Source organism: Chrysemys picta, chromosome 21 (genome assembly GCF_011386835.1).
Source record: "Chrysemys picta bellii isolate R12L10 chromosome 21, ASM1138683v2, whole genome shotgun sequence".
NCBI classification, from domain to species: domain Eukaryota; kingdom Metazoa; phylum Chordata; order Testudines; family Emydidae; genus Chrysemys; species Chrysemys picta.
In genome coordinates this window covers 1,819,608-1,832,461 of record NC_088811.1, presented here as the reverse complement: position 1 = coordinate 1,832,461, position 12,854 = coordinate 1,819,608, and the positions used below count along the sequence as shown (strand labels likewise).

At 47.4% G+C, this 12,854-nt stretch overlaps 1 protein-coding gene across 7 annotated transcripts in view; it reads right to left on the bottom strand.

Annotated features, from left to right (window-relative positions):
• Positions 1 to 1,548: 1,548 nt before the first annotated feature.
• Positions 1,549 to 12,854, bottom strand: part of ACOT7 (acyl-CoA thioesterase 7) — a 103,738-nt gene continuing 92,432 nt past the window's right edge. For all 7 annotated transcript variants that reach the window (XM_008173705.3, XM_065575318.1, XM_042859124.2 and 4 more), the window contains one exon: positions 1,549 to 2,574. In XM_008173705.3, the coding sequence (XP_008171927.2) occupies positions 2,470 to 2,574 (105 nt within the window). In that variant the 3' untranslated portion in view covers positions 1,549 to 2,469. The remainder of the gene's footprint in view (positions 2,575 to 12,854) is intronic.

Genomic DNA, 12,854 nt, shown 5'->3' with positions numbered 1-12,854 from the left:
CCTTCCCGCAGCCCCCATTGGCCTGGAGCAGTGAACTGCAGCCAGTGGGAACTGCGATCGGCCGAACCTGCGGACGTGGCAGGTACACAAACCGGCCCGGACCGCCAGGGGCTTTCCCTGCACAAGTGGCAGACCGGCTTTGAGAAGAACTGGCCTAGTGGATGTGGGGAAGCTGTACACATGCTTGATTTTAGTCAGGCTTTTGACACAGTCCCACATGATATTCTCATGGACAAACCAGGGAAATGTGGTCTAGATAAAATTACTACAAGGTGGGTGCAAAACTGTTTGAAAGACCATTCAAAGAGTAATCGTCAATGGTTTGCTATCAAACTGGGAGGGGTACTTCAGGGATTTGTCCTGGGTCCAGTTCTAGTCAATATTTTTCATTAATGACTTGGATAATGGAGTGGACACTATTCCTATAAAATTTGCAAAATTTACTTAGGAAGGAAAAAAATCAAATGCACAACTACAAACTGAAGAATAATTGTCTGAGTGTACTATTGCAAAGGATATGAGGGTTATGGTGGATTACCAACTGGATGAGTCAACAATCTGATGCAGTTGAAATAAAGGCGAATATTCGGGGGTGTATTAATGGGATTGTTGTAGGTAAGATGGGAGGTAACTGTCCCACTCTACTCGGCACTGGTGAGGCCTCAATTGGAGTCCTGTGTTCTGGGCGCCGCACTGTAGGAAAGATGTGGACAAACTGGAGAGTCCATAGAAGAGCCCCCCCCCCCCCCAAAAAAAAGGTGATAAAAGGCTTACAAAACCTGACCTGTGAAGAAAGTTGTATAAAACTGGGCATGTTTAGTCTTGAGAAAACATTGGGGGGGGAGTGGGGGGGGGGGGAGGAAGACACACTTGCTAACAGTCTTCAAGTATGTCAAGGGAGATTACAAAGTAGATGGTGATCAATTTTTCTTCATGTCCACTGAAGACAGGACAAGTCATCAGCGTAATCTGCACCAAAGGAGATTGAGGGGAGATATTCGGAAACTCGCTCACTCTCAGGGGAGTTCAGCTCTGGAGCAGGCGTCCAAGGTTGGGGAATCCCCACCACTGGAGCTTTTAAGAATCGGTTACACAGACACCAGCCAGGGCTGGTCGAGGTTTACAGGGTCCTGCCTCAGCGCAGGGGCAGGACTAGATGACCTCTCGAGGCCCCTTCCAGCTCGACATTTCCAGGATTCTCTGACTGGCGCGCACACCTGCCAAGGCTGGGTGTTTTCGCCTCTTTTACCTGGTTTATTGAGGAGATTAGAGTTATAATTTCGATGCAGCTTCTAATGGGAGCTTCTTAACCCTTAACCACAACATGTAATGACGCTAATGAATTCCACAGGGATTAGCCCAAGACACTCAGCATGAAGAGCACTGCACATTTTAGTCCCGTAGCTTCTGTTCAAGGGGCATTTCCCATTCAATTCAATGGGCACGTTAACCCAACTATAACCCTGAAGAGAAAACTCCTGGCACACCTTCTTGGAATAATTATTTAGACCACACACAATTTCTGAAAAGAAAAATGACACCCTATTATTTTCTTCAACTGACGACCGACCAACTTTATTTATGTCACAGTGCACCTTAAATAACTTCGATGTGCACATAAATATTACATAGATTTGAATGGAAGTCCCATACAATACTGAGTAGCATTTATACTTGAGTATTATAAATAAGCTTTGGTGTACATATTTTAGGACATACTGTAGATCAACACTGCATTACAAAGCGTCAAGGCCCTGTGTATTCTTTGCTATGCCCGTTGCTTTCTGTGCCACTCCACCGATGGCAGACTGGAACCATTTTATTGAATTGTGTCGGAATAAATAATACACTGCGTACAGTAACCTAGTAGTATTTACTTGGACATTAAATCCAATTTTATGCTGCTCCTACATATTCAATGTGCTTTTAAAAACTGATAACAGCTGTACTGCAGAAATTGGCCTTTGGGAAGCTAGCATGGGCCTTTGGCATCCAGAAAGGCACAGCAGTTTGCCTGGAATTATGGAACAAACATATTAGACTGGATGTTTCTGCTAAACTGATCAATAGTTTAACAATTCAAAAACTGATTTAAAATTGGCATCATTACGGTTCAGATTTAACATTCAATTGTGACAAATGGTGGCACAGCTCAGACTTCAGAATGATTGTTTCAGTTTACGTGTGAACGCAAAAAGACAAACACTCCATCTCAACACGAGTCACATCTGAAAGGCTCACTTCCTTAAAAAAAAGGAAAGTTTATCTTCTGGAGTACAATTCTGCAGCACAGAGTGAATTCTGCATCCATTTGCACAGCTACAGGATCAATGAATACACAGGGCTCTGTGAACACTTCACACAACACTAGTGAAAGGTTTGTTTTATTTGTCCAAGTAAATATTTCTAAAGTGGATATGTTTATTTCTAGGTGGCTCTGCCGTAAATATTTAGGTCCAAGATGAAGGGTCATTGTTGAGTGAGCGGTTGCATCTGCACCTGCCTTTTGGCTTTCGTTTGAAGATATCTCCCTTTTCCGTCTTCAAAACGCCTCTTCTCATCTTCAGTTTCTACCTGTTGATCAGAAAATCAGAGACTTGAGTATTATTTCTGTTCTATTTTGGATGCTGGCTAGTCTGACAGTGAGCTCTTAGCCGACTTCATAACAATTCAATCAACATTCTAGTCCCCCTTCCAGCCTGGAAGATCCCAAGGACTTTGCAAACTACGGGACGGATTCTGATCTCAGCAGCACCAGGGCAAATCTAGGGTAACTCCACTGAAGTCAAACGGAGTTACTCCCATTTACTCCAGCATAACAGAGTAGAAAGTATCGCCAGGAATCCGATCATCCGCCCCAGGTAGAACAAGCACAGGAAATGGCTTGGGGAATTTATGCAGGAATTTAATTCAAGAAAGCTCTTCCATGAACCGTGGGGGTGAGAAATGAGTGCACTGCAAGCCAGAGGTAGCAACAGACAGTCTCTGTCTGGCAGACATGCTTATTTCTCCACAGTTCAGAGATGGAGGATATTCAGCAAACTGATCTACAGCCAACAAGTGCTAAAAGGAGAGCGCCTTCTTAAAGAGACGCTTCCAAGGGAATCGCACAAAAACCGCAGGAGCAATGGAAGGTGCCAGAGTTTCATTAAGTACAGCCCTCAGCCTCCCATGCAGGCAGCAAAGACACTTTTGTAGGAGGGGAATGTTCTGTTTTGAACTAAGATCTGTGGCCCTTCATTGCTTTTTAAAAGTAGATCACCAAATCAAAGCCCTGGAAATCCTGCAGCCGCAAGGAAGCCAGCAGCCTGTGATTCCTGAAGTTAAAAGGCAGCGAGAGTGCAGGTTTGTCAAATGTTACAGGGAATTCACTTATTTACGTACAGAAGTGTTTGTTAAGTGGGTTAGCCAGGAAGGTAAATCAATTTCTCAGACACGTATGGCAGCTTTTAATTTCTTAGCCAAGCACATGCTGCCAAGTCCCTGATGGGATAACATCTTCATGGCCATTCATTTTATAAATTACTGAATGTGTTACACTTTAGGTACAATTTACATGGTTTTATAACCACTCTGCAGAACACTTGGCTGTAAGTAACCCTGCTAATATGATTTGGATGAACAAATTCATTTCAGAATGAAGAAATGCATCAGCAAAGTTCTAAACGATTTTGGGTTACAATCCAGAGGCTAGCAGCAAGAGACTATTAAAATCATATTCTCTCTCGTTTATATAGCACCAGGGTGAATGTTGCACTTCTCCAGACAGAGCCAGGCACAACTCCAGACTTTAGGAACTTGCAGTCCAATGACTCAAGCCTGCAAACCCTTATGCATATGTGTAACTTAGTAGCATCATCAACCCATAATGCCTCCCCAGAGCACCCACCTCTGGCTCCATCAAGTCCTTTAGGACCTTATGGCGAGGTCCACATTGATGTTTCTGCTATTGGCTCTACCAGAAACAAGTCAAACCTCTTGGAGCCCAACAAACAAGTTTGTGTACAGTGAAAATATCCTGCAGGAGCTAGGAGACCAAACCAGAGCAGGGAGTCTTTGCTCCCAGATGTTTCAGAGTAAGAGGCTATTGGTAAAAATGACTAGACAGCTTTTGAAGGTACCATTATAGCAAATCCTTCCTCCCATAGACATCTCAAACTGTTCTCTACACGCCCCCAGGTCCAAGCTGTCCATGCCAGCCACTGTAACAGCAGCTCCAGCGCATTTCAAACGTTGGGGTGAGTTCTTTTGAAACGCACGCTAGAACCACATATCTGGAGTTGGTTTTTCCAAGACGCTTTATTAAGATTTTTCCCCCTTCAGTGTTGTCTATGGGATGGGCATTTTCTTCAGGCTGCTATGTCTGGCCTGGCCCAGTAAATGGGAGTCGGGAGTGGGGCAGAAGCAGGTTGCTTATTTATAAGCTATTGAGTAAAAACCCCTTAAAAGCTTTGGCTTAAGTTTCCAGCCGAAGGCTGATCTAGGCTGTGTCTCTGCAATCCCTTGTCACTTGGATAAACTCATGAGCTTTCCCTCAAGGCTACATCTGCACTGCACCCCACTTTCAGCGGGGTAGCTCCACGCCGCAGTGAGAAGCAGGCTAGCTACACGTGACAGGGAAAGGCTCTGGCAGGGGGGAGGCTGAGCCTTTCCCCACTGTGGGAGTCTTTCCCCCCTGCCAGAGCTGTTCCCGATGCCATGTGCTTTTCCTGGGGTGGGCAAAGGCTCCAGCAGCAGGGAGACAGCAGGACACTACCCAGGTGAAAACAGCCATGCGGATGGGCTGCACGGCTTGGGCAACTGGGGACCACATAGGTTACAAACCCTTCAGGCGTGTCTGTATTCTACTTGCCTAAGTTATGCCTCACAGTCTACACTGCTACTTAAACTGGGGCTCGGGGCTTCCCAGTACACGCTCTCCATACCGCCAAAAAAGGTGCAGTGCGGGTGTCACCCAGTAACCAGTGAAATCTCAGACCGGAGTCTCACCCGGCTTTCCCAAGCAACGTACTCCACGCCAAGAGTATCCCAACACCATGTGCAGAGACAAATCTCACATGCCAAATGTGCCATGGCGGAAAAAACTGTCAGTGGCAGAGACACGCAGGCCAACCCTTCATGGCTTACTGCAACCAGCAAAGGGGATGTTCATGGATTACATGTATTTATTATGCATCATCTTGGCCCTGTTTTTCAGCCACAAGAGCAGCAGTGTGACTGGATTGTTGCTTTCGAGGATGCGCCTTGCGGAATCATTAGCCTACATTCATTGTAAACAATGGGAAGCTTTTCCTAGCAATACAGGTAGCAACAGCAACTAATTGACAGGACAGCGGCCCTGGGTAAGAGGAGAGAGACGCTTATTTTCTGCGTGGGCTCTGCTCTCCATTACTGGCTTTCCTGGCTGTAAATGACAAACAAGTAAACAAACATGACTAATTTAGCTGAAGTGCTCTGGGAAGTGAACACTGCTGCACTTGCAGGGAGAACCACTCCTACAGCAGCTTGAGAACAATTAGAGTCACCCACATCTATTCAGAGAAGGAAACTGGATACATCCCTGAGCACTCGGGCTGGAGTGTGGGAAAGGCTGCAGGGCAGCCAAACATGGGTGTCACCATTACAGGGCTAGCTGCAGCTCTGTCCACTCAGAGCTCCGGCCTTGTGCCTTCACCTCTCCTGGGGTGGAATGACGGGGTTCTCCCGCTTTCAGACCAGGCCGCGGGCTGCAAAGCGCCCGGTGCATACACCATGGATACCCAGCAGAGCCAGCTGGACTCAGTACCTGCAGTTCTTCCCGTCTGGAGCTTGTGACCAGCAGTAAATGCAGGGGCTCGCCATTCCTTAGCAGAAACTCTAGGCAGGTCTAACTTTCCAGACACCCCAAACTCCGCAATCTGGGTTCACCTTGGCTCTCCTCGGTCCTTAAATCCAGACCGCAGCCCTCTGTCTCGGGGCTTGTCTACACAAGGGTTGTGTCAGTCTATCTTACGTTGCTTGGGGTGTGAATAAGCCTCTCTTGGGGAGGTGGTTTTATTACGCTGCTGACAGCATTATTCTGTTCTCTGCACAACTGGCGCTTCTAGTGTATACAGGCCCTTAGTTTCCCAGGGTGGGACCTGTTGCCCCAAACCCGTTTGCTCACAGGGGGTAGAGTCAAAGCAAAAGGCTCCTGCATTGACTCAAACCACCCCCTGGTATTTGCTGAGAGAGGTCTTATCTCAAGTCATTGTCTTTCCTTCCTGTTCGGTTCCCAACCCCCCAGGGGTTTAGTCCAGGACAATCATACAGTAAATATCCCATGGACCAGGTCAAAAAACAGTGTTCTTAGCTTATTACACAGCAGTGCCACCTCTCCCCCAATGGGAGCCAAATTAAGTCAGGATTTCAGTCCTTTGCCACCAGCCTCATCCGTCTAGCAATTGACTGGACATATCCCTGTGTCTACACTGCTAATAGCCATCGTGCCTCTGATGGCCACTTACAATTACTTCCCTCACCTCGCCCCAACCTGGAAGGTTGATAGGGCCTGACAATGCGATCGAGGCAGCACCCTAAGAGGAGTGCCTTCTGCCCCTGCTGCCATCGGCAGTCTGTCAGGGGACAGGTGGGGGAAAACAGAAAGGCCGGCTCGCTGCAGAATCTCACTGGAGAGACCTTGTGTTGCTCTTAAGTCACTGTGTGAGGATTGATGGGAGCCAGCACAACACGCAAGGGCAACAGCAGCTACTAAACACCTTCACAATCTCAGGTAGCTGTTACCCCAGAACAGTGGGGCTGCCCCAGGGCCAGGAGGCAGTGAGCACACAGCCTGCGTGGACAGACGAGCATCTGCATGCTGCTCACCAGGAGGCTACTGCAGAACCGGCAGAGAGTTTGAGTTAATGCTGAACAATAAGCGACCTCTCCCCTGAGCTGAAGTTGAGGGGATTACCCTCCGAGCAACCCTGGAAACATTGCTTCCTACCACTGGTACCTGAATTATGGAAGGAACTGCCAAGGGCAAAAATCAAACCACGAAGCATCAGTTCAAGGGGGAACTGGAGGCGACTGACTTCACTGCACAGGAAAAGAAACTGCATCTTTAAGGGGAAAATAGTGCACTAGTTTCACAGAGCTTAAGGGTAGAAGGGACCATGAGATCATCTAGTCTGATCTCCTGCCTTTCACAGGCCATAACATGTCACCCCGATGTGGAGCCCAGTGAGGTTTGTTAAACTAACACAATTTAGTCAGCAGGAGAGTAACTGTTGTGTGTCCCAGGCTGAGAACAGGAGAGATTGAGGCCTCAGGAACAGCAAGGGCTCAAATCAGGTGAGATATGCGTCGAGGATCCCAGCCTGTGACCCGGGCCTCCCATTGCAGAGGAAGGTGAAAACCCCCAAGGGTCCCTGTCAATCTAACCTGGGGGGAAATTCCTTCCTGACCCCAAAACTGGCAGTCAGCTGGACACTGAACATGTGAGCAAGACACCAGCTGGGCAGCTAGAAATAGGATTCTCTGGACTAGCCCAGACCATTGGCCTACCCCAACTGGCATCCTGTCTCTAGCTGTGGACGATCTTGGATGTTTCAGAGAAAGGTGGAAAAAACAACTACCCAGATTGCAAATGTGTGTTTTGGGAGGGGAGAGGGGGGAGAAGAGAATTCCTTCCTGACCCTTGCAGGTGACATGCTGAAGCTCTGAAGCTTGAGACTTCAAGGTAGGGTGACCAGACACCAAAGTGTGAAAAACCGGGACAGGGGGTGGGGCGTAATAGGAGCCTATATAAGAAAAAGACCCCAAAATTGGGACTGTCCCTATAAAATCGGGACATCTGGTCACCCTACTCCAAGGCCAGATGGGACCACCACAAACATCCAGCCCACACCCATGTCCACCGTCCCCAGACTGCAAACCTCTCCCAGACACAACTTTCAGAAAGATATCTAATCTTGTCATAAAGACTCCAAGAGCTGGTAAGCCCACTGCCTCCCCAGTAAACTGTTCCAATGTTTATCACCCTCACTGCTAGCAAGCTGCATCTGATATCAAAGTTGCATTGAATCTTCTTGTGCCTTTGTCAGCAAGGTTGAAAAGCTTCTCACTATCAGATCTCTTTTCCATGCATCAGCAGCACCTATGCACCACGACCAAGTACCTTTTAACCTTCTCTTCAGTACACTGAATACATTTAACTCCTTAAGCCTTCCAGCCCCCGGATCATTTTTGTGGTCCTCCACTGAACTCTCTCCAGTATCTCCACATCCTTCTTGAAGTGTGGTCACCAGAACTGGACACCGTATCCAAGCAGTAATCTTACCAATGCTGTGTATGGAGGCAAGACCACTTCCCTACCTCGATTCGATGTTCCCTTTTTTAATACACCCACGGGCCCCATTAGCCCTTTTCGCCACAACACTGGACTGAAAGCTCACGGTGGGAGGATTATCTACAATGACACTCAAATGCTTTTCTGACTCATTGCTTTCCGAGACAGCCTTCCATCCTGTATCTATAATCAGCATTCTTTGTTCCCCGATGCATTTACCTTGCATTTGCCTGTATTAAAGTACATTTTATTGGATTGTGCCATTTAACCAGGTGATTCAATTAATTAACAGTACGCTGTCCTCCTCCTAGAAACAGCCCTGATTATTGATACTTCCCTATTATCAGCTACATTTTGGGATCGTCTGTGAGACAATTTTTAATCCATCTAATGTGTTAATTCCATATAATTCAAATTTTTTAATCAAAGTATCATGTGGTATTAGGGCAAATGCCTTGGAGAAACCCAAGTATGCTATATCAGCAGTTACTTCAACAGCCAGATCATGTTTTATTTAAGAATATAAGGTGGGAACAGAAAAGCACTCAGATGCACAAAGAACAACGAAGACTCAGGAGAATAGTGTATGGTCCCACCTGCATGACATTAGGATTTTAACATCAAAGACACTGTTACCTCTCATAGGCGACTGAGAATCACAGGCCCTTGAAGGCTTATAAATTAAAGTTCTAACTAGTAATACTAATGGTGGGCATCTGTTACCAACCCCCAAATTCCCTCAACTAGCACATGGCAAAAATTCAAAGGCAATGCAGCACATGGTGCAATTGCCTGGGAGAATCAATTAAAAATGTATAATCCTGAACTACATGGGAACAATGCAGATTAATTATTGAATTACTGCCCGGAAGATATACATCTGTGTATCTGCCAGTCAGGTCCAGGAGCTGCATCTGACATGGCTGCTCTGGGCCTGCCAGGAAGGGGCACGACTCTGCAGCTGAGACATATGGGGCTGAGATCAATGTGGAATGTCAGAGTCACCCACCAATGACCCGAGAGTGACTCAGAACGCTGCTATCTGCTACAGCACAAGGGGACTTGTCATTCTTTTGCTGTTAAAAGTATCTTCACCCACATATTTTGCTGATGTAACATCTGCCCACACTGCCCCTAATGACCTAGTGTGGAAACTAAATCATGCTTGATGGAACACCTGGAGGTGCTAACTTTTTGTCTCATTTCATTCAAAAGTTAACACCAACTCCAACCACCATTTTGTTTCTCTCTTTGGGCACATTTCAACACACACAGCAGGGCAAGTCCCATATCAGATCTAAGGTGAACTCTAGAGGTTTTAAGAGAGACTCAGTGGAGATTTGGTGCAAGCACCAGAATCACCTCATCGGCTAAAATGGAAACTCTGGCCTTGGGGTTGCCAGTAGCTCTAGTTAAACTGTACGCGCTTCAGGGCAAGGACAGGAGGATTGCCACAGAGCAAGAGACATGCTTCCTACACAGACTGCTGGCTAGCCGCAAACATCTGACCTGGAGTGGCAAACTCTGATTCCCTTGCCCGGTAACATACCATGCTACCGCTGTGCCAGAGTCAGCCCTGTCCACTCCAGCACTAGATGGATCACATTCACATTCTCTGCAGTACACAAGGTTTTTGAGGTCCCTTTCCACTGGACAGAATAATACGGATGTAAAAACCAGCTGTTTTATACAAACAATTACAAAGTAAGCGAGAACATTCCTTTCCAGAGCAGATGCTCATTACCGGGGAGCCAAAAAAACCTGGCTCCCCTCTGGATTCAGCATCCTCCCGTGACGCTGAAGCGTCTGGCACACGGGGCCAGCTATACTGCACTCCAGCAGGCTGCTGTTCCAGAGCTGCGTACGCACCTCGACAGGCACCACGGAAGGCCGAGTTTGGGCTGACTCTCAATTAGTAACATGCTCTGGCTGGAGTGGTATCGGGGGAGGGGGGGTAGGGGGGGCGCAGAAGGACACGCAGCCAGGGTACGGCTGAGTCCACACTACAATTTTTCAGACTTGAGGGGAAAAAGGCCTGAGGTGGTGGTACTTGGCCTACAGCTGTATCGAGTGGAAGCTAAGGGCCTGAAAATTCCCAGTGCAGGCTAGACCAAGGTCTTCAAAGGCAGCAGGCCGTTTCGTTACCTTGGACCCAATAGAGGGAAAGACAGCAGCCCTTCCCTGGCCAGAGCCGCCTGTTTCACCTTGCTGCCCTCCAGGGAGATGGGGGCCAGAATCTGCCCTGTGGGGAGGAGGAAGCTTGTCCTGCAGCACGGACTACATCCTGTTAGCACCTGTGGATATTTTACATTAGTCAAGTGACACTCAGAAGCCACCACTTTGCTGCTGCTTTTCTCTTGCTACACTGACAAAATAATGGGAGATGAAGTGCCACCTCGCAGCCACCCACGCTCCAGCTGGCTCCGGGAGGCCACTCCCCTCCTCCCTATAAAACACACTCTCTTTTTAGAAGAGACATGCATTTTTAGAATGCCAAGTACAGCTGCAGAGAAAGCAAGCGAAGGAGTCTCTGGACAAGTCCAAGTGTGTCTGGCTAACAGTCCCATGCTGCAGAGAGCACAGCTCATCCCCAGGGCTCTTCATCACAGACCATCTGAGTTGGCTCCCATTTGGCATTAGGCAGTAAATATACCAGGGAAAAGTATGGGAGCGGGGTGGATCTCAAAGTAATACATGGAAATCTACAATTTCACAGACTTTAAGGCCAGAAGGGACCATTATGATAAACTAGTGTGACCTCCTGCATAACACAGACCAGAGTTTCACCCAGTGATTGCTGCATCAAGCCCAACTATTGATGGACAAGTTACAGCATCCTGTAAAGAGCAGACCATCTTGACTTAGACTCCAGGTGGCTGGATTTACCACCTTCCTAGGTAATCTGTTCCAATGGCGGATTTACCCTCACTTAAAAATCTGTGTCTAATTTCCAGTTTGTCAAAGTAAGGGATGGGTAAAATACAGAGCTGCACAGAAAGGCTACAGAACTGCCCAGTGTCACAGGACCTAGTGCCAGCAATGGGATCAGAACAAGGGTCCAGACCCAGACGCTGCCCTATCCACTTAACTAAGCTGCCAGCCCAGACTTCCAGACAAGCAGGGCTGGAGGTTCTAGCGTCTGTTGGTGCTGCCTCCTACAAAGGTCCCTTGAGAGTGCTGTTCAATGCTCCCAGCTCTGCCCCAGGGCTGGAAGGCAGCCTGCTTAGTGAGCGCAGCTGAGTTTGGCCCAGAATTCTCATCTCCCAGATGGTCTCCAGCCTGACCCCACTGCGTGTGGGTGTAAGACTAATCGACAGTAGAAAACACTGTTCTCATTTTCCAATAGGAAACTTGCAAACAAAGCGCTTTGGCATTTGCCTTTCCTGTGCGCGATTTGAGAACACACTCTGATAACTTGGCACATGAAATAAGTAATGAAGTTCACAATTAGCAGAGTCAATAGCCTGTCTGTTTTAGAATTAATGGCTGTCTAGGCTGATCAGGGCTTCCAGGGGTGGGCAGAACAATTTCCTGTAAGCCTGACAGTTACAGACCTCTTTAATTAGTGAAGTCATGCAGAGAAACCTCACTTGAGTTTATAATGGGAAACATAAGGCGTCTCTGGATGATGAGTGCAATTAAAACTTGTGTCCAGATTATTTCAGATATTTAATTGAGAGGGCACGCAAGGTACTGGCCGAGCTCTGCAATGAGTTGCACCCTGTGCAAACCTGCTGTGCCAGGCAAGAGGCAGGGCAGAATTTAGCCCTATGGCTGCAAATAGGTATTATCACGAGGCACGTGAAATACACTGTGATATTAGCGTTCGGGGGACTTAAGCATGCTAGTGATGGTTAGCTGCTGGAAGCCACCATTCCCAGCCAGGACCTATGTGAAAAACTCCGGGCAGAAACTGCCCAAGAGCTTTTGTTTAGCATGTGGTAAAATACCCACTCGTGCACCTCTGAGGGACAGCAGAGCAGCACTGGACAGTAGATGCCACATCGCTGCCTGCTAGGGCACCAGAATTGACATGGCCACACCTCCTATAGGAACAAGGGCTAATGAGGCAACATGGAAGATGCTGGAACTCCCTGCTAACGACATTGCTGCACAAATATCCCATTCCCATCACTGTGTAAAGGTTGAATTAAATTGTTCGTATTGGGGACTTTCGAAGCAGAGAAAGAGGCTGATCTCACCCTCAACCCAGTTCTTAAAATAAAGATGCTCTTATGAGTGGTAACTAATCTCATATGCCTCATCAGCAACTCTTTTTAAGAAAAGCAGACCCCTGTGAGCAGCCAACGGAGAGAATATGCTGCTGAAATATAAACTCCCACAATAATGAAGTTGCTATTTATATTTCACAAAACAGGCTCCTAATCTGAACGTTAAAACCCAACAGACCTTCTGCTCCTCTTCTGGGGTTTTGCTAAAGGAGCCCTGCTCTGAGCTCTGCTGTTGCTGGATGAACGCACCGGTAGTGCTATGCAATGCTCACTTACAGCACTCACTGCTCTTAATCACACCCAAAGAGCCT